The sequence below is a fragment of the Pyxicephalus adspersus genome, chromosome Z (assembly GCF_032062135.1).
Source record: "Pyxicephalus adspersus chromosome Z, UCB_Pads_2.0, whole genome shotgun sequence".
Lineage (NCBI taxonomy): Eukaryota > Metazoa > Chordata > Amphibia > Anura > Pyxicephalidae > Pyxicephalus > Pyxicephalus adspersus.
In genome coordinates, this window is record NC_092871.1 from 24,416,629 (window position 1) to 24,438,890 (window position 22,262).

A 22,262-nucleotide genomic window follows, 5' to 3' on the forward strand; every position below is an offset into this window, starting at 1 on the left:
TCTGTGCCCGGGCCGTCTCTCCGGTATCCTCCCCAGCCGCTGTCCCCTCCCCCCTGTGTAGCCCCCCCTCCGGCTTTTCTCCTGTCCAGCGCGGCCAGAGTGACTGTGACTCCTGTCACTCTGGTATCTTGCGTCCTCCCACTCTCAGCATGATTGGCTGACAAAGTCATGCTGGGAGCAGGAAAGCACACACATACACAACACACGTACACAACACAAAGTAAACAAATGTTATATTGCAATCCGATTGTCATACATAGTATGACAATCGGATTACAACTGAAAGGAAATACTCACCCAGGTGTCCGCAGCTCTGCTTGCTGCTGGCATCTTGCAGAGAGAAGTATAGCATAATGCAGAAATCCTGCATTATGCGATGTATCTCTCCACACATGCCAGCAGCTTCCAGCCTCCGTATCTGTCTCAGTCTGTGTGAGCACGCAGGGAAATCCCCCCCCTCACATCACTCCGGAGGATGAGTCATCTTCCAGTGATGTGATTGGTGAAGTATGGGGGTGTGTCAGGGAGGGAAATTTAAAGGCAGATTACAATGTAATCTGCTTTTAAATGTTTTTTACAGTACAAAAACACCACACAACATAAAAATAAAAGTACCGTACATTTTAATTTTATTTTTAGATTACATTGTTGTCTATTATTTCATTATTGTTTTAAATTATTATTTATATTTATGTATTATATTATAATTTATGATTTTAATATAATAAATAAAGATAAATAATGTTAATAATGGTTCTAAATGCTGCTGTTTACTTTACAGGGTTGATTACATGTGTTTATGACTGTGCTGTTGGTTTTTAATGCACATAAAATATTTTAGGACACTATTTGTTTCAGAATATTTTTTTCTTCATTTCCCTTCTCTAAAAACTGGTGCGTCTTATGGTCCGAAAAATACGGTAACGGTAAATACAGAATATTTTTTTCTTCATTTCCCTTCTCTAAAAACTGGTGCGTCTTATGGTCCGAAAAATACGGTAACTAATTTGCTGGGTGAAGCAGTGAAAGCAAAATGCATTTAATATTTTTCTAGGAAAACTACACTATTGTTTTACTTCTACACAATTGTTATGACCTGCTTGATTTGAAGAATGTATTGTGTAATTTTGGTGACCAAGCATAGATTGTATTCTGTATGTATGAATAACTGCTCTTGTACCGTGTATGGTATATAGCATTTTATACTGGTTCCCAATATTTAGCATTATACAATCTTAAATATAAACTAAGGTACTATTAACCTTAGAAAACAAGAAACCTTCTCTGCTCGAGCATAAACCTAGGGCACAAAATGCAGCCATCACTGCCAACATTCAACAGCAGGTGCAGCTTTACAAGCTACAACTAGATTATGGACAATCAAATAAGAATAAACTTGTCTATTAATTGTAAAAGGGAGTACTGCCAAGTATCCAGTAGTCAATGTCAACATACAAATACATGAAGGCCATCATGAATTAAACGTCTGCTTGCTTGCCGCTGATGTCCCATTGCCATGTGTGACAGGTGCATGCATAAACCAAGATTTTTTTTTTTTTTATTGCCTTTTTTTGGGGGGGGGGGGGGCTTGGTTTTATTTTTGGGAATATATGTGTTTTGACCTTTTAAAATCTTACTACTGTATGTACTGCTACTCCTTATTATCCAAAGCCAACTTTGTAAACTCCCCAGTGGAAATTACCTGCAAGTGGACCATTGAGGTACTTCGATAAACAAAATGTCTTACCACTGCTGGTGATGGAACATGAATACTGGCAACTGAACGGGGTCGTATGTGGTTGGCAAGATGGCATAACACAACGCCATCCATGAGGGCTCCTCCAATATCGTCTGGTAAAATTACCTTAAGCCTGGACTCAAGATTCTGTGAAAACAGTGTAATTATAGTCAACAGTTACTCAAAGGGTAACTAAAACAGTTACTGAAAGGCTAAAAACTTTATACATTTAAATAAAGAAAATATATTCATGGAAGAGGGGGGTTCTTCTCAGGTTCTTAAAATATATGTAAAGACAAGCAACCCACCGCTACCCACCATTTCGGGTATAGAGAAGGGAAGGGTCAATACTTCTGTAAAAATGACAGTCAGTGATTTGGCACCAAAGCTTATTACCGCTGCACTTATCTGACACATTCAAAACATCCTACAGGGATTATAGCTGCAAGTTTTATAGCCGAGTTGGAAACATCAGTAAATCTTTTAACATTTTTAAATGCTTTAGTAAATCAGCCATACTGTGCATAGTATTTAAAGGGAAGCCATGAAGAAGTGTAAATCTGATAACACATTGTAAAATATAATCACCACTTGTGAAAAACAAAAAAGGTGGTACAATAATCACTTTACCTGTAATTAGGTCAGATGGCCAATTTAAAAATATGCTGGAATGATTAAAAAACATTATAAAGCATTTAAATTACAATAAAGCCTTCTTTTTTAATAAAATTGATCCCAGTGAATGGGGTAATCACTATATGTGCTGGTATTCTTCCAAAAATAACAGCACTTATGGCAATCCAAAGGATCGCCCTTTCATTAAAGATCAAAATCTAGGATAAGCGCAAATGTACTTGGTTCTCTTAAAGCTGCCCATACCAAGCAAATAAACATTCCCAAATAACTCCAATTTAGCTGTTGGCAGTTTTTACTATAATCATCTATACATTTCAAGAGTCAAATAGAACAGATATGCATGTTTCCTTGAGTACCAAACTTCCATTTAGGCAGTACCAGTTGTTTAAAAACACAATATAGCAATTGCAACACAAAAGAACAGCAAATCTGCAAATCTTTAAGTTTTGTTTAGCCACATTATTTCAGCTGTTCAACCTGTAGGTCTATTGCATTAAATTTGGATTAAAAAATGATGGTCTCATTGACTGCATCTGCAGGCTGCATGGTACTTGGTGCAGAGAGGTGGATCTGGTCGGTAAATAAACTTTCTTTTGGCTCTCCTAGGCAAAAATGAGGGCTCATTAAAACGTGTGCCAAGATTCTCCTAAAATATGTAAACTGTAACAATTAATTCTAGGAAACCTAAAATAAACAAAACGATGTTTCATATACACAGTTAAATGGTAAAAAAAAACTTTGTACATGTGTTTTAGTTTTACAGGATTTAGTACTATTCAGTAAAGGACACTTTGTTCTTTTAATTAGCTGTTATCATCAGAACATTTTGAAGTGTATTAAAAAGAACAAACCCTTCTTTTAAAACACTGATGAGTCTGTCACCTTTTTTTTTTCATTTGGAGGAACTGTCATTGAAAGTCTATGTTTCTTCAAATTCTCAGAAGTATTACCTCATCAGGGAAGGAAAGAAAACCAACAAAAAAAATAAAAAATAAAAAAAAAAACACAAAATGAACCCATAAGGAAAACAAGATTGGGCATTTAAAAAAACAGAGTGGCTTTAAATAAATTTACCTTTACCAACATTTGTTGTAATGGCAGATCTGCCAAGACATATTACAAGAACTTTACCAAGTAAATTACATTTCCCTTTCTAGTTGCCCTTTTAGTTGTCAACAAATTCCCCCATTGGAAGAATCTCTGTCCACTCTTTTTCTGGTGACAGTTGTTTACCTTTTAGGATTTCCTATCATTTTATTTCTCAATGTCAATGGTTTGTCAAGTGTACACACCTCAGATTCTCATCCGATATCGGACCTGATCCGAATATCAGGCTTTATAAAGCCGAATATCAGGAATATCAGCTTTAAAAGTTTTAGCCAATGAATTTATCCTGGCAAAACAATAGAACTTTTATCTTTTATTTATCTTATATTTAGAAGAAGAAAAAAACAAATCAAGATATTTTACTGTCCCACTGCCATGCCCCCAAAGCTAGAAATATATTCTGAATACATACATTACGCAGCTGGTTTATCTGTTCTCTCTCTTCTCTCAGATGTTCCATCTTCCTCCTCATAGTGAATCCTGGATCTACCGACCCATAGTCTTGTTTGGAGGAACGACTAAAGGCTGTAACGAAAATGTCAATTAATTCTCTCAAAGAATAAGTTAGGTAGGTGCTGCAATTTAAATTGAAGGCTGGAACAGAATAGATTAGTTCAAGGGAACAGAAGAGAAAACATCCAAGTAGAAAGAGGGAAAAACTGTATCTGTTAAACAGTCTGTTACATCCTACTCAACATCTACCAACATTTGAATTTGAATGTGCAAAAAAAAAAAAAAAAATGTTTGGCAACAGGGTTCATTCCAAGACCATTGTAAAAAAATAGGGAAAAAAAGGAGTTTTATATGGGGTCACTACTGCATAATTTGCATTAGCTGATTGCAATGATTTTGCATTACAACTTTCAAAGGAAAGACACAGCAATATACACAATGTTGTTCATGCATTGCTTTGCTGCGGTAGCTAAAAGAACATCTGAACAATTATTAGATAAAGCAATGATAAGATGGTGCTAATCTTTTAGTAGTTGGTGGTGGGTTGCAACAGAAACAGCCATCCAAAAAGAAATTTTTAACATTTTTTATACATGTTACGTATACAGTGGTGTTTAAAAGTTTGTAAACCTTTTAAAATGTTCTATATTTTTAAATAAATGTGAACTTAAACATCATCTGATTTTCAAACGAGTTCTAGAAGTAGATTAAGAAAACCTGGTGAAACTAACAAAAATTACATTTGGTTATGTACTTATTAAAACAAATCTGCGTGTGGCAAAAGTAAGTGAATAATTAGGATTATTACATCATTTGAAAGAAGAATAAGAATCTGGTATTTTTAATAATAGAATGGCAATCAGGTGTGCAAGACTAGTTTTTGTTTAAATAACAGGGATCCAGCAAAGACTAATGACACATACAACACGTTTGTGGATGTGCACCATGACTTAAACAAAGGAGATATCTAAGGCTCATAATACTTGCTGATGCCCATAAAGTTAGAAAAGGTTACAAGATCATCAATATAAAGTTTTTGGCCTAAATTAGTCAAAAAGAGTTACATTTGCAGAAAGAAAAACATTCCAGAATAAGGACCTCATACCATCCATAAAACATGGTGATGGGAGGGTTCTGGTTTTGGCCTCTTTGGCTGGATCTGGTCCTTGACGGCTTGCCATCATTGATGGAACAATGAATTCTGAACTATACCAGAGAATTCTTAAGGAAAACGTCAAGACGTCTGTCCGTGAACTGTATTTGTACTGTAGACATTGGGCCATGCAGCAGGACAACAATTCTAAACTCACAAGTCATGCTACCAAAAAATGAAAAGAATAAAGTGAATGTTCTGGAATGGCAGAGTCAAAGTCCTGACCTTAATCCACGTTGTGGAAAGACCTAAAGTGAGGAAACAGACCAACATTTAGGAGCTAGAGCTGTTCTGTGTAGAATGGGCTAAAATTCCTCCAAGTCGATGATCAACAGTTATAGAGCACACAAAATACTTAGAGATACACAAGAGGGTCACACGAAATACTTAGAGCAGGAGTGACTTACTTTTGCCACACAGATATCTATCTATTGCAATATTTCCCCCCCAATACTGCTATTAAGACTCTCCTATAAATTCCAGCACTTGTTGGAATGTTGTCTGTGGTATATTGCACTCCATAGGCTCTCAGAAGTGGCTTTGCTACCACCAGAACGTTACCATGGTGTGCTTTTTGTTGTTTGCATGTCATCTGTCACATCAGTGAAGTTTCTGTACTTTAATTTACCCACCTGGGCGTTACACTGATGTCTAGATTTCTGTACCAAAAGCGTTACACTGTTTTTCATGAAATTTTTTTTTTTTAATTGTAGACCTGTAAGTTACAGAAATATGTCCGAACAAGGGTCTAGTAGATATGAATATAAAAAAAAGTTTGAAACACACAATCATCATGTAAAAAAAAAATGTACTTTTAATTTAATAAAATCCTATCCTATTTTTTTTTGCATTGAAATTTTTGTTTATATTGTGGGCTTGTAATTCTTAGGATTAACTCCCGGGTATGATAATTATATTTATTTATTATAATCATAAATTATAATATAATACATAAATATAAATAATAATTTAAAACAATAATGAAATAGACAACAATGTAATCTAAAAATAAAATTAAAAATGTACTTTTATTTTTATTTCATGTTGTGTGGTGTTTTTGTACTGTAAAAACCATTTAAAAGCAGATTACATTGTAATCTGCTTTTAAATTTCCCTCCCAGACACACCCCCATACATCACCACTCACATCACCCGGAAGATGACTCAACCACCTGGTGAGAAAAGTTCGGGTTTAACACTTTTTGCAAAAGTTTTTACCCCGAACATGGTCGGGCTTAACGGCCAGGTGGTTAAAACAGGTCTAAACTATTTTTTTTTTCTTTACATAAAGGGTAGACAACTCTTTAATGGAAGATAAAATTACCTTTTGGGGGGGGGGGGGGTGTTCCCATTTTTAGCATTATACGTCACCCGATCTCATATCTGTTTTTTTTTTTCTTTTCTTTTTTTTAGTTTTGCTTTAAAATTTAACAATGCAGAGAATCGTGTTTTGTTTTTTTATCTTAGTTTTTCAAAAGTGCCATTCCATATTTGCATAATTTGGTTCTTCTACCACCAAAGAGTAGGAATGCAATCAATTAAAAATCTCAGCCCTATTAGGATGCTCTTTAAAGGGTTAATATAAGGCTCACAAGAAAAACAAAAATAATAAATTCTTGGACTTCTTACCTGACCTTGGCTTTAATCCAAATGGTGTTGGAGAGCTACTGTGTGACCGTTCACAGTCCTAAGATTAAAACAGTCAAGTTAGGATGAACTTTATCATTTTTCAAATAAACAGACCACAAATAAAAATGTTATGAGTAATTTTCAGCAAAAGATTTTTAAGTTTTCAGTAAGTACTGGAAAACTGAATTACAAGTTGACTTCTTAAATCTCTTGGGGACTCCAGTAGTGAGATATCTACAAGAATTCTAATTCACCCTACTGCTATTATCAAACCATTACACTGGATTCTCTATAAATTAAAAAAATATATGTCAATTTTGGAAGACAGTAGCACAAATAAACACACATGGTGAACATCTGTTAATGGAGTCTCTGAGAGACAAGTTACTATTTGCTCTGAACTGTCTCAGCTTGTTTGATTTTTCCTTTCAAAGTTCAGTATGCAGAGCTGGCAGATTTCAGCCCGCCATACACCAAGATCAGCAAAATTCTACCAAATGATCTTCATACTAAATTAGACCTTAAAGACAACACTAGGTGGAATGTAAATGATCAGATCAGATCTAGATCTAGTCAAGTGACTGATCATTCAAACATGTGAAAATAAGTAAAATGAACCATGAAACATTTAAGAAAATAGCCCACCTAAAACTTTTATTTCAGGTGGAGATAGATGCCAATGGACTGATGTACACACATAATTGTTAAAATGGAAATCTCTGTGCTATGTTCCCAGCTTTTGCTCTTGGTACAGCCATATAGGTCATCACATGCTACCAGTTTTTTGTTTTTTGTTTTTTTTAAGAAAGTTTCACTAGGACTGGGGTCTCCATGGTATAAAAAAGAAGCTACTACACCCAGCCTCTGGAGACTACAAGATGAGGGGAAGGGAAATTAATCTGTCCCTCAGCATCCATTCATAACTAAAATTCCAATTTGGATGTACTGGACCCAGAAATAAAGAGAAACTAAAAACATAACATATACCTCTGATGATACTGGAGATGAGGGTGACACATTTGCACTATCACTGTTTTGCTAAAATGAAATGAAAACAAAAAAATATTAGAATGTAGAAATTCTAAAGTTGCATGCGTAGACCAGGAAGGGAATGTTTAGTCTGGTGTCCTGTTTTTAGGATTTTTTGGAAATGCTACTTGAGAAATGTTTATTAACTCAATAGAGTATCCTAAAATACAACTTGTTTTAACAAGTGGAAATATATAAACATCTGACATCTCAGTGCTGTGATCCTGATAACGTTTTCCTCATGTAGTGGTGTGCTGAACATCTTGTATGTAAATTGGCAGGGGATATGTTTGCTGCTTGATGTTAAAGTAAAGGAAACGGGTAATGTACATTCATAATGATTACACAGGTCAACATGTCATTTTCATCAGATATAATTTATGTGGGCTTAGTATTAATTTTTTGATGTGGATTTCAAATTAGTGTTCAGTTTTCCTCTAGCACATCTAGTTTTTGTGATGAAGCTAATTATATATTTTGTGAAATTTGTTTTAAATAACCTTAACATATTACAAGATTTAACAACAGTTTTCTTTTTTTAAGGTTAGAGACCACACTAACTGCAATTGATTTTAATTGTCATTATACAAAGAAATTGCCTTAATGAACCAGACTGTTTCTGTTACATGTATGGTTCATTCACGAGGAAAGCACAATGTTGCCAAATTACCACAAATCCTAAAAAGATATACAAATTTCTTTCCGCTATCCACTTGGTGACCAGGATAAATCTTGGGCTCCACGTTATCTGTACCAGATGTTCCAACAGACTGCGTGATTGGCTGAATCAGAATAAGGCAGCAATGTCATTTTCAATGGTGTGGAGAGAACCGCAAGACCATCTAATCGACTGCTATTTTTGCTGCGTCAACAAAAGTGGATTCTCAGGTAAAACTAAGCACAAAATTGTATATCCTAGCCTCGATTCTGCAATTAGGCCTGTTCCCTATGATGACTCATTGCCAGATCTGGTACCGCCACATGATGGACTTCTGTAGAAGGTGATGAGGAGTCCCCGAATTATCTGATCCTGACTACTTGGCCGATGAAGATTCAGAACCAGAGACATTTATACAAGCAGAGCTGAATGATCTCGTAAATCTCTCTTCGTAATCTCTCCAAAGACAAAGCAGAACTTCTTGCTCCAAGGCTTAACCCCCCCTAGTGGTATTCCCGAGTGTGACTCGGGGTGAATTTTACCTGCAAAAAGCGGTATTCCCGAGTACCACCGACTGGGGGTAGCTTTTACCATTGTCGTCCTGCTGATACCCACAGGTCCTGGGGACAAGTCCTTCCTCCCCGATCACCAGCCGCGCAATGCAGAGGCGATCTCCGGGGTTTCCCGGTGACGTTGCATGCGTCGGTGCGGTCGGGGGGGATCGGCGGGAAATTCAAATCATTTTGTAGTGGATTCAATACAAAATAGCTGTATTAAGTCCAATACAATGAAATTATATATAATTATATATATATATATATATATATAAGCTTTTTTTTAACAGTTTTTTGTTTTGGTATTTAAAGTTTATTATTAAATGTATTAAATTTATTAAATATCGGTGAGTTATGCCTACAGAATTATAGCCTACAATGAAAAATACATTTCCATGCAATAAATTGTACCACTTTTTGCATGGAAATGCGGACAGAATTAGACTGCTAGGGAGGTTAAACAGAAGCACTTGCTTTGCAAAGTGTGTAACTGTAATTTACTACAGAAAACAAAATCATAACTTGACAACGTTCATCACTAGTGATGGCTCACTGAGCTACTGTCATGATATAAATGCGCTTTTTAAAAGTTTGTCACAAGAGCATGTTCCATCTGAATGGCGTGTCCTCATTGATTCCTCTAAAAAGAGGCTTGAAAGTCTTTCTGCATAATGGTAATTCCAAATCAAGTTTACCGATTGCCCATTCTGTTATCCTAAAGGAGTCCTATGACAACATGAAGTTACTACTTGAAGCAATCCAGTATAAAACACACCAGTGGAACATCTGTGGGGATCTAAAGGTCATTGGCTTGCTGAAGGGAATGCAAGGAGGATTCCAAAAATATTGCTGTTTCCTATGCCTGTGGGACAGCCGATCTACGGGAGACCATTATGTCAAGCGTGATTGGCTACCAAGAGATACCTATAAGCCCAGGACAAGCAGTGTCAAGTTTCGGCCTCTAGTTGATCAGCATAAAATGACCTGTGTTGACCTGTGTTATGATTATATTTCAGTAATTTACTCTGGATTAATGCATTATCAATGTTTGCAGATGTATTTAACATACAGGCTCATGGTTTAGGCAGGCCAGTTTATCAAACAGTGTAAAATAATATGTAATAGGTTGATGAACGATTGATATTTATGGAACAACAAGACAAATGGTTGCCTGTGTAATTACAATTATAATAATTCAGATTATAATGACCAAAAGTCATACTAAAGCATACATGAGCAGTATTCAACCCAGAATTTTTTTTAAGCTGGGTGGGAAGAAATTGTAGGTGGGTGGCAGCCCCTGTATTGTGAACCAACTACCAACTAGTAACCAGGCAATATCAGCTGGGTGGTTACTGAAAAGTGCCAGGTGGTGCTTCCGGCTAAAAAGGGATGAGGAGAACATTGCATGTGTGTAAACCTATTATATATAATGTATATACAAACACAGACATAAAAACACATTTGCACATACATCAAATTATTTTTTTTTACTTCATACAACAAGTTCTAACTTTTTTTTTTTTCAGCAGCCGAAGGGAGCCACAACAAGGAGGCTGAAGAGCCGCATGCGGCTCCGGAGCCGCAGGTTGCAGACCCCTGTCCTAAGACCTTAAAGAGAACTTTTTTTTAAAAGTAAACATGCTAACTACAAAAGATGTCCACCATCGATTAGGAAAACCTTTAAACCACTTCTGTACACCTCTTTTAGCCCAGGGTACACAAAAATCATTATCGGCACCTTGTACTGTCTGGTCTTGGGTTTAATATACAGGTGGTCCACCAAAAAACAGATCACTCCTAGATACGAACAGGGCTTCCCTGCTCGCTTGTGTGCAGGACGGAGGCTTCATGGGGGGAGGGGGGCATTTTAAATTGCCTTGTAGAAGAAGTCTTTTGCTAAACACAGCTGAGGTTGTGGGTGATCTAAAGAGCTGAGCTGATCTTTAACATCTTGTAACTCTTTAATGACCAAGGCAAACTTTGCAGTTGTTTCATTTTGCATATCAGAGCACAGCTTGCTCCAGAAGTAATGAATGTCTAGTCTCCATAAATTTTTTTTTTGTTTTGTTTTTTTTTGTGATTAGTTTAGGGTGACGATTTTATACAGTAACTGAGATCTCACTGCCTAATAATATGTTGAGACAAACATCTGTCCTAATTGTATTTTGTTAAAATAATGTGCCTGTTCTGACTTACATACAAATTCAACTTAAGAACAAACCTACAGTCCCCTATCTCATATGTAACCCGGGGACCACCTGTATACTAATAAACAATAAGAAAGGCTTGAAGTTTATTCTTGTACTATGCTACGGCCTTTGTATGAAGATGACCAGATAAAATTCAGGATCCTAAAAGTCGACTGCAAACTGGGACATGAATTCTATAAGGCCTAATAAAACTCAGATTCCTGCAGCTTTTTCCCATTAGCTTTCAAAGATCACAACCAATCTAATAAGAAGAGTCATTGATTCACAAAAAATTAAGAGTACATGTGAACAAGCCTAGTAACTGCCAAGCATTTTAATGCAGTGTTTTTTTATTATTATTTGGCACCTAAATTTCAGAGCTGCATGATTTTATAGAAGTCTCCAGTTTAAAAGGTAAGAATGTGGGGTTAAGGGTTAAAGTTTTGTTGCAAGGGATGGTTTGGTGTTCTGTAAATATACATTTAATTTTAATTTTTTTTTCCCCTTAAAGGCTTACCTAACAAATTTACATTTACCCTCTAATTTAGCTTAATGGCAAATTTTTAGACCAAAAGATATAGGTTACCCTTTAATTACTGCTCTGCCAACTGCTTGACTTTGTGCTGATAACTGTGTGCTAAGCATGTCATTGTCATGTCATTGCCAGACTGGAATAAATAATTTAAAGGAGAAGAGGATAAATCAAACTATTCAAAAATATTTAACAGAAGAAATCTTAAGCAATTCACAAAAAAATTAGAATATTTATTTCAGAAGAGAACATATTTTTTTGCCTATTAGCATACATTATCCAATAAGAGATATAATCTTCTATATCTAGGTATATCTTGTATATCTTATATTTATGCTTGGTAATACACATACTATGCATGCAAACATATTGCTTGCTAAACATTGAGGTTTCCACTGTCTGTGCCTTACCTCATCATTGTCATTTCCACTTGAGCATTTCCGAGAAGACTTGTACTGTAACAAAATAAACAGAATATGACGTTTTTGTTTTCTGAAACCAAAAATAACAGTTACAGCAAAATCAAATAAATAAACTATTGTGGTTGATTTAAAGAGCCCCGTTAGGAGTTAAAATGTGCTTACATATTACCAAGGATAAAGGGGCTTCCAGAACACTTGTAAGGGCAACTATGGGCTCTTGGCTGTTCACTCTAGTAAAAAGAAACTATGAATATTTACATTAATACATATGTTAAATGAGAGGTAATGGACAAACCTAATACTGTTCCAAATATAGATTTGTAGTGAGGTAAGCATTTTATTATTTATATGCTATATGTTTCCTACTTGTAGCTAGAAAACTTATGTCTTCTAATCGCCCAATGTCATCCAGTGACCACTGGTTATTCCACCTTTTTTATTTTCTAAGATTTATTGGCATCATAAGCAAAGAAACTGCTTGATCAAACCACAGTCCTGTGTTTCACAGCAGTGCTGACACGTGTTGCTCCACTTTGGAAAATGTGCGATCAGGTAGGTCTTTAATTTAGAAAAACACAGGTGATGTCCCTTCTGCAATAAAATGTACTTAGCTGCTTGTTTGCTTTAAAAAAAAAAAAAAATTCAATGCCTGTGAGATATTTAATTCTGGTCCAGTGAATAAAGATGGCCAAAGATCAAGAAATCCAGAAGAAAGTAGATGATGATCGCAACTGCAAAGGAAAGGGCAAGTGTGTTTACAAAAATAAGGAAGGACTGTTTAATTTACTGCAGAAGAGATATTTCCTGTCCTTTGTGCAATAACACACCTACCTGGATGCAGATTTTTTTTAATATTTAACTAAAGTTTTGCTCTAAAGTAGTTATGCTAATAAACACACACGTACCCAAACAGGAAAATTTCAGGTTTTTAACTGAATGAGTTCCAGTGTCACCTAGTGGAAAATTATAGGAACTGCATGAACATAAAATCTAATATATTAAAGCAGACCCAAACATAAGAACTAAACTTTGTATTGATCAATTGCGGGCAGCACTGCTATTTATGTAAATGTCTAAAGATGAATATTGGTATAATCCATGCAGGAAAAAAATAGCTTTTGTAAAACCCATAATGGCACAATCTAGTATTACAATTTAGAGATTCTAATACCTGGTTTAGAGTAGAGTTTTACTGAATTACTTTTTAAATATTACTTTTTGTTTAAATGTTATCTTCCTGTAAAGTTTCTGATCCAGTCAATACCTGTTCATTCTGAATACAGAGACCTCATATTTATACATCACGTACTAGACAGTATTCTGGTATTTTAAATATTGGTTTGTTATGTGGAATCTTTATTGGCATTTTCATTTCCATATGAGGCATAAAATAGTATTACAGTCCATTTGGGGAGTGTATAACATCGGTGTTGAAACATGGAAAAACATAGAAAATGGATGCAGACATGGAAATAAAACATCAAACAAGTAGATGTACCCTGAAAACCTAGTGTGACAGAGATATGATGCTCTTTGGAAACTGAACTCATGATTTTAGTTCCTTTAACATTTACCTTAATAATTACTTCATTATAAAGAAATTCCTTTACCAACTTTGATGAAATATTTCCTACATACAGACAATCTATATAACAAAGTGATTGTATGCCAATGCTTGCACCTAGCGTGATAAGTGATAAAATGCAGCTGCAGTTCATGAGAAAAATACATGAGGATACCTGGGATATTACGCTTAGCTTCCTGTCATTAGTTAATGACTTCTGCAAGGAGGTTAAATTGAAGGACTTTGGTGTCATTTCTAGCAATTCTCAACGATAGTTAAATCAGTAACATCCAATTCATTTACTGGATAACAGCACTGCCTCTGTGAAAGTATGTAAAGACTAAATATGAATATTCTAAAACCAGACACAATGATTTTTTTCTCCATTCCTCAATAATAAAAATAAACAGGAAACCTAAAAATTCTAGAAGAAATTTACATCCTTAAAATGAAAATAAAATTAATTTAGGCATGCAAATTAGTATTATATTATTATTGTCAAATTCACATAGGCTGCTAAATCAGTGATCAACCTAGTAATCAATGGCTTCTGGTCATCAAGTCTAAAGGGACATTCAGAATTGTTTTTTGACGCACAGGAGAATTGAAAAATGGTTTTACATGATTTAAGACCACTGAAAGCCCTTTCAAATACTCTATGCACATATTTCCGTACAAGTGTTCAGAAGTTAAGGCCAGGACCAGGGATGTCTTTTACAGAAATGTAATAAAATGCAAAGTAATTGCTAAGTGAAAAATGTAAAACAAAAATACAATCCAAATATCAACATTAGCAATAATAACAAAAAAATAAAGATTTTTCTGGAAGCAAGACAATCGTTGCTTTTTTTTTTTATTTCTTTACCTTGAAATACTCCTTCCTGGTCTGCTTGGACCTTCTCCTCTCTTCCGTCTGCCATACTGAACTCTCAGCTGCTGACCAGCCTCGTTCATTACTTCGATCCTTTTCACCTCCCTGCAGAAAAGGATAGGAATGGGTCACTAATTAGAAATAAATTTACAACATAAATACATTAAGTCTAAGTTGCTATTGGATTTAGACTACCCAAAAGTAGCACATAGGGTTTTAAGGAGTTAATGTCCAAAAACAGGAGCAAAAATGGAATTGCTAATCACAGTGGCCCTGTCAGATTTCCTTCTTTATAATATGTATAAAACCTAAATGTGTATTATAGGCATTTACTTTGGGTTTGATCTGTATTTTTTACATAGGCAAAAATGGCCCATTGATTGACAAGAGGCCAGCTTGCCTATAAGACAGATGGTGTAGCCTGCTTTTTATTGTTTGCATACACCCTTAAAAGACACTATGAAAAATCAATGTTCTAAATTGAACTTTTACCAAACCATTATTGTGTTAGAACAATGTATTATCCCCCTAGCATTATTGGAAGTTGGCAATAACAAAAGTCATGTAGAGAAGAGTCAGCCATGATGTAATCATTATGATATTTGTAGCCACACAGTCCAGTGGAAACGGAGTTTTACCATATTCACCTTTGTTTTTCTTTTCTGATAATCAATACATTTAATAGTTTCATATAGTAATTTAAACAACATTTTCAGAGTAGTGGTCTTTTACAGGCACTTCAATTGAACATCTGAAGTAGGCTTAACCCTTGAAAATGGAGCCAAACTAGAGGGGTGCATGGAAGGCCCTCCTATAAATAGATTTAAAAAAAACCTAGGAATATTGTTATACCCTCTTTTACAAAATATTTTTCTCTTTTAAACTTTTACATTCACTTTTAAAAAGTTTATATTTTTTCGAGTCAAAATGAATCCCAAGTATACAAAGATGAACTACAAATTTTTTTTTCTGGACAGCTAAATTTCCGGATGTCAAATTTAATGTATTGTACTTACTGGCCAGCTGCATGGCGATAATTGCGAGTGATCTCCAGGTGTGCCACTAAAAAGAGAACATAACACATCACATTTGTACTAGAACCAATTTGCAAAAATCATTCCCATTTTCCCTGTGTGAACTATATAGTAGATCTAACATGTCTGAATAGCCACAGAAGATAAGCAGAATCATTTCTTCATCTCCTATCCCCTCAATACACTTAAAATCAAGCAATGGAGAGAGACTTGAGCTACATCGTGGTTCCAATGTCACAAACCTAATGATTTGCAGACCAGGATTTTTACTAAAATTAGGGCATACATACATTCTCTGATCGCGAATCTAAATCCCCAGGCAGAAGGCTTAACTAAGCTCCTTATTGTGAACAATGCAGGAATCTTTTCTTCTTTTTTCTCCCCAACTACTTTACAAAATCGGGTAATGCAGATTATTTGTTTGAATACCATTTATTTATGCAGGGTTTGCTTTGCATATTATTTTTTGTGAATTAAAACACTTATCACTTAAGCTAAATTTGTGGTTTCTGTTTTTAGGTTACGAAATTCTAAAACTATATTGTGCTCACTATAAAATAATAAAAAAGGTCACCTGGCAGACAAATGAGGTTTTTAAAAAAGCCGAGCCCTAGAGCTTTCTCTGTGATTAATTATTTGAGAAATGAATAAAGATCACAGCACTATCAGGAGCAAGGCTTTGGATGTGGTTAAATTAACACAGTTATCCCCAGTGGCTACAAAAGATTAACATAATGGAACTGCACATCAAGTCTCTAGATAGACATTTACTGAAAGCAGATCTTTCTAACCAGAATTAAAAAAGAATACAGACAATATTACAGTATAGGAAAGATAAGAGATGAAAGTTATGGCGCTACAGAAGACTTCTCTAACTGCACTGTTATACGTAAACATTATCAGTAGTGGCAATTGTACAAAGAAAAAGGCATGTTTTAGGATTCTCTATGTAGCTCTTATACCAATGATACCCAATAACTATTCACCACTCATCTGTATGTGAGGGAAACTGTTCACATTGGAAAAAGTTTTAGATAAACCACAATAATACATTACCTAATGAAAATTCATCAAAATAAAATCTACTGATAAATATGGTTTATTAAATATGGAAAAACCAATACTTAATAGTAATCAGTTATCACCCTGCACTGATGTATTGCAACTCTGAAAAGTGGAACTAAAGTCCCACTTTGAAAAATCCATGATAAGGCTGGTATTTATTTTGCATAAAAGGACAAGGATGTCCCTTCTGCATTAGCCATTCTTACTGGTTTGTTGTTTGCCAGGGATACCCAGCAATTCCAGCTTCCTTTGCACGTGCCAGGAATGAATGAACTCCCGTGCTCCTGTGCAGAAGTTACGTCATCCTGGCCAATCAAGATGGCCAAAGATTGTGGCACCCTACGACTGAACGAGGACAGGTGAGTATCAGGGGTTTAGTTTCACTTTAAGTTAATTTTACACATGAAGAGATTGAAAGTGCACATTACATACAAATTGGCTTATTGGCCAGTCAGTGCTACCAATAACTAACTAAACAACCATTTTTTTTTTATTCAAAATTACCAAAACATACATAATTCAAATAGAGAAAACTAAAATCCTTATATAAAGAAATTTCTCATCCAGTTCTTAGTCAATATGGTTTTTATCCCTATATTCTTTACAAAAGTCAATAAACATAGGTAAAACTAAATTGATTTTAGGATTATTTGACAGAAATTATATCAGACATACAATCCTAAAACAATGTAAAAATGTAACAATGTAATGTAAAACAACAACAAAAAGTTTTGTTTTACAAATAATTTTTAACATTTATAAATCCAAGTTTAAATCCATGTTTAATGAGCCCCATATTACTTACCTGACAGCAGCTATGAACAAGATAGGAAATGAGATTCGAAAAAAGGGAGTTGTATAACATAGTTTTGGTCCAGGCAAACACTCATTATTACAATGAAATTGATTTACTTTATGACATGCAACAATTTTTTTTCCTTATATAACAGCAACTCTCTGCCCGGAGACATGGTTCTTAGCATTGTCTGATAAAAAGAGGCCAGTCTGTGTGTATACAGCTGTTTTAGAAAGCTTACCAGCAAGAACAGCAAACTTTAGCAACTGATGTTTTATGGAAACCTCTGTGGTCCCAATTTTTTGTCTAGATAGCCAAGGGCTCACAGACTCCTCTAGCACAAAGCTAAAAACATTACCTACTAACCACTTCTTTATTTATCCCCCTAGCGTTCCAATTCTGTCTGTATTTTCATGCAAAAAGGGTTACATTTTTTTGAATGGAAAATTTATTTTACATTGTAGGCCTATAATTCTTAGCAAATCTGTTAAAACAAAGGTGCATAGAAATACTAAAACCTGTAAAATAAGTGTACAGTAGCATGTATAATATATAAACCTAATATAAATATATAAATATAATTATATAAAGATTTATTTCTATTGGATTCAATACAGTTATTTTGTATTGAATCCAAAAGGAGAGAGCTTCAGCAACTAGTACAAGTACTCTTAGTACAAAGCTCAGACACATTGAAACTAATGTTTTTTGGACCACATGTGGTCCACACCTCCAAAATCCTTACAGTCCTCAGCAAATCTAAAAATTTAAGTGAACATAGGCCCAGTCTATAACCATTTTTTCAAACTTGCCTACCCGTCGTCTTCTGTCTCTTAAAACCCTCACTACTTCCCATCACTTCATATCTCCCCTCCTATTATGTGAGACAACCCACACCTCCTAGATTCTCAGCCCTTCGGGACAGTCCTCTCCTCCACCTGTGTCACTGTCTGTAACAGTCGGTCATTTGCAACCCCTATTTAATGTACAGGGCTGAGTAATATGTAATATACAAATCCTGTTTAATATTTAAAATGATAAAAAAATAACTCATTGCCATGTTTCCAACAAAGTATTTTACAAGTGGAAATATTGTTAATGGTGAAATAAGCTGTCTGGTTTATCTGGCATGCTAAACCATAAAGAAGCATTAAAGCAATTTAAAATTTAAGTCTACCCCATATAATAAACTGTCACTCCAGTAACTGTCGCTTCATTTTAGCCATAAATAATAGGGAGAAAAGAAGGATGGGCCTAGCCTTGACTCCGTAAAATCTAGCTCTTAGTAACAAGGTGAAATATAAGTGACCAAAAGAAGTATTTCTACTTTCATAAGGAGTATCTGGCTTGCCCTTAGACTGCTAATGACATATGACTATGATAGAGACATTAGATTGTGAACCCCTTTGAGAGACTGTTGGCAAAATCACTTTGAACTGTAAAATGCTGCATTATATTTGGTTCCTATAAAAAAAATACAAGTTATTAATAACAATTTACAAAATGAGCATAAACACGTTTTCGCACTACTTTCAGTACTTGGTCTTAGGGCTTAAAACAGCTTTTACGAAGGGGCAGTTATGCTCTTCTAAATTACTATGTTGAGATGTGAGTAAAGCGCTTCCTAATTGGCTTACCAATTGCAACTCCTTGTTTGTGATTATTTTCTAATTAACTTATTGTAATATGGAAGCAAAATGTATTTTATAATATTCAGTTCCTTCTAAAAATACTAGTTGCTTTGATGTATCTAACCTTGGTACTTTTTTTTTCAGGAAAAACTATGCAGTTCGGGTCTGTGGAACAAAGAGTTTGAACATAAGGAAAATAGGCAGAGGTAAGATGTGTTACTAGCTTAGTCACATAGAATAGTAGAGGTATGTAAATCACAAGAATGGTTAAATATTTTTACATATAATATACAAATGTTTTAAATAGTAAACCATTTAATTGTTTAGGAAAATAGCTGCAGTTCATCTTCAAATTTCTTTAGAAATGTTTTTAAAAAAAAAAAAAATGAACAACTTTTTTTTCAAAGTCACGGGCCCCAATAAATCTCAAATGGGATACCTTGAAGCCCGCCCAGCTGCTCTTGTCCTCTGGAAGAGCTTTTCACTGAATGAAGTTCTATAACTTAATGGCCTCCGTCTGTAGCCAAATTTCAAACATGCCAACCCCAAAGATGGAGTAAAGAAGAGGAGAAACCAGAAAGCGAAGATAATGTTAGTTTTGCAGAAAGAAAAGAAAAGAGATAGATTTGATTAAAAAATGTATCATTAATTGAAAGAGAAAATAAAGTTAGGATGTTAAATGGGAGTTTCAAATGCTGCAGCACTGCATGCCAAGTGCCTTCAACAAATAGTTCTAGAAAAGAGACTCAAAGAATATGTGCACCTTTGTGATAGAAGTAACTCTGATAGAAGTGCTCCTGATAACTGGATTTCAGAAGTACTAAAACGAAGATTTCTATACAGCACATGCATCAAGTGAGGTAATAGAGAGATATGAAACAAAGAACACTTATGAACTATTTTGATGATCTCTGTCAGCCAATAGCAATCCTTCTCGAAGGCATACAGGCATCTAAAGTGACTGAGCTGAGCCATGCTAGCCAACCACAATTTGAAGAATTTCTTTTTATATATAACAGATGCATGGAATACAAACTGAATTTACTTTCTGGTTATTTTATTGGAATAGATCATTTTTAGGTTTTCAAACTGTGCTTATTCTTTAAGACACTAAAGTCCATAAATGTCCACATGAAAGTAATTTGAGAACCTATCCATAAATACAGTGCAAATACCTGTTGTGTTTTTCTTGCTGTAGTAACTGCGCTGCTATTTTCCTCAGATCCGTAACTTCTTTTATTTCATCTTCTTCCTCTGCCTCTACCAATAGTTGCTCTTTTTGAAGCCTGGGGGTGAAGGGGAAAAAAAAGCTCAAAGTTTTGACAAATTTACATATGTGCATAATTATCATCTACACCATCAAAAAATTTCTGTTTGGTTAAAAACAGAAAAACTGAAAGTAAATAATATAGAAATAGAAAAAAGCTGTGACTAGAGATTGGCATTACAAATATTAAAAAAAACAAACACTGTTGCATTTCAACCTGCAGCTGCTTTAATATTCTAAACCTGATAAAATGTTTCTTTTTGCACAGGGTAATTTGTGCATATCTTCTATATTTATAAAATGACTGACACTTAACCTGTAAGTGTCAGAAAGGGGCAGTCCCTTCTGCAATAACTATATGACTATTGACTTATCCTTCATATTCTGGGAATAAACAAACACCCTATGAAAGGCAAGAAGGGAGAAGACGGCGGTGCCTGCAACAAAAAAGGGTTTAATTCTGCTACACCAAAAAAAAAAAACAAAAAACAAATGAAAGGATGAGTTTTAGACTTAACAAAATATGAATTTAAACAACATTTATTTCACAATAAACATCCATATAGGGATGTCTATAAAGGACATTAAAAAAAAATTCTGCATGTTCCATTTCTTAGAAACCTTCAAGTCCTTTTTATTTTAAGATGGGGTTTACATACCATGTATATAAACATATACATACCTATGTTGATATTTAATGTGAAAAAATGGTGATTTATATTATGGTTTTTAAATTAAAATTTTGTTATGCCTAAAAAGTCCCTTTTATTTTATTATTCCTGGGGTGTGGCATGGTAATTTATACCCATAGGTAAGTATATCTGGAGGGTTTGCCCTTGAAGAATGAAGTGAAGAAAACTATCTGGCAAAGCAAGGGCTGCCATCTGGGCATCATCCCAAACTCTGCCACAGACATAACTCAGTGTTAACCATGTACCTTTGCTCTTCCTCCCATTCTTCATTCTCATCTGGCTTCTCCGACTTGTCACAAAGTTTTCCACGTTCCTAAAAAAACAATAGCCAAAAAATCTTAATAGTGAAATTTACTACAATGAAAGCAATGTTCATCTACAGTCAGCTCATCTACAGTCAGGTTCATAAATATTTGCACACTGACACAGTTTCTATAATTGTGGTTCTGTACATCACAATGGAACTGAAATTAAAGAACCGAGAAAAATTGAGATGCAGATTATTGGCTTTATTTAATAGGTTGGAAAAAAAATATTGAAAAAAATTCGAAACTGCAGCCTTTTATATACAAGCACCTAATTTCAGAGACTTAAATCCAATTGGACAACCTAATATAGATGAAAATACTCCATTTATTTTTAATACTTTGTTGAAAGACCTTTGCAGGCAATGAATTAAGTCTTGATGTGAAGAACCCATGGACATCACCAGATGCTGGGCTTCCTCCTTTGTAATGAATTGCCAGGCCTTTACTGCAGCGGTTTGTCTGAAGGTTGGTTTTCAGCAACTGAAATGTGTGCTCAATCACTGGAAAGTGCTTGTTGATTAGGAATTTTTCATTATAATATCTGACATATAACTGTGGTTTATTGTTTTTCTATTTCTCGTTTTTTATATATACCCTACTAAAAATGTGCATTCTTCACTGTGCTATATGGTTTTTTTCCATAATGTCTTTGTACATTCTGTCTGCAAAATTCCTGTATATGTCCAATTAGTTGGTTACTTCTCAGAAATCATCCGGCTGCTTGTGACCTCACAATAACATCAATAAACACTAGTGACCCAGTACCACTACACATGCATGCATGCCCAAGTCATGACACTGCCTCCACCTTGTTGTAGAGGACGTATTATATTGGAAAATGAGCTTTTCCAATTCTACTCCACACTTTTTTCTTGCCATCATGCTGGAAGAGGTTGATCTTCGTTTCATCTGTCCACAAAATGCTGTTTTT

At 34.9% G+C, this 22,262-nt stretch overlaps 1 protein-coding gene across 3 annotated transcripts in view; it reads right to left on the reverse strand.

Annotated features, from left to right (window-relative positions):
* LRCH2 (leucine rich repeats and calponin homology domain containing 2) overlaps positions 1 to 22,262 on the reverse strand; it is a 55,424-nt gene that overhangs the window by 7,379 nt on the left and 25,783 nt on the right. The window contains exons 10-19 of one of the 3 annotated variants that reach the window (XM_072430413.1): positions 21,269 to 21,336; positions 20,240 to 20,350; positions 19,504 to 19,581; positions 15,555 to 15,600; positions 14,533 to 14,643; positions 12,092 to 12,136; positions 7,704 to 7,754; positions 6,717 to 6,774; positions 3,894 to 4,006; positions 1,748 to 1,885 (exon numbers count right to left, since the gene is read on the reverse strand). In XM_072430413.1, coding sequence (XP_072286514.1) covers positions 1,748 to 1,885; positions 3,894 to 4,006; positions 6,717 to 6,774; positions 7,704 to 7,754; positions 12,092 to 12,136; positions 14,533 to 14,643; positions 15,555 to 15,600; positions 19,504 to 19,581; positions 20,240 to 20,350; positions 21,269 to 21,336 — 819 coding nt within the window. The remainder of the gene's footprint in view (positions 1 to 1,747; positions 1,886 to 3,893; positions 4,007 to 6,716; positions 6,775 to 7,703; positions 7,755 to 12,091; positions 12,137 to 14,532; positions 14,644 to 15,554; positions 15,601 to 19,503; positions 19,582 to 20,239; positions 20,351 to 21,268; positions 21,337 to 22,262) is intronic. The other 2 variants (XM_072430414.1, XM_072430416.1) reach the window with 2 other exon arrangements.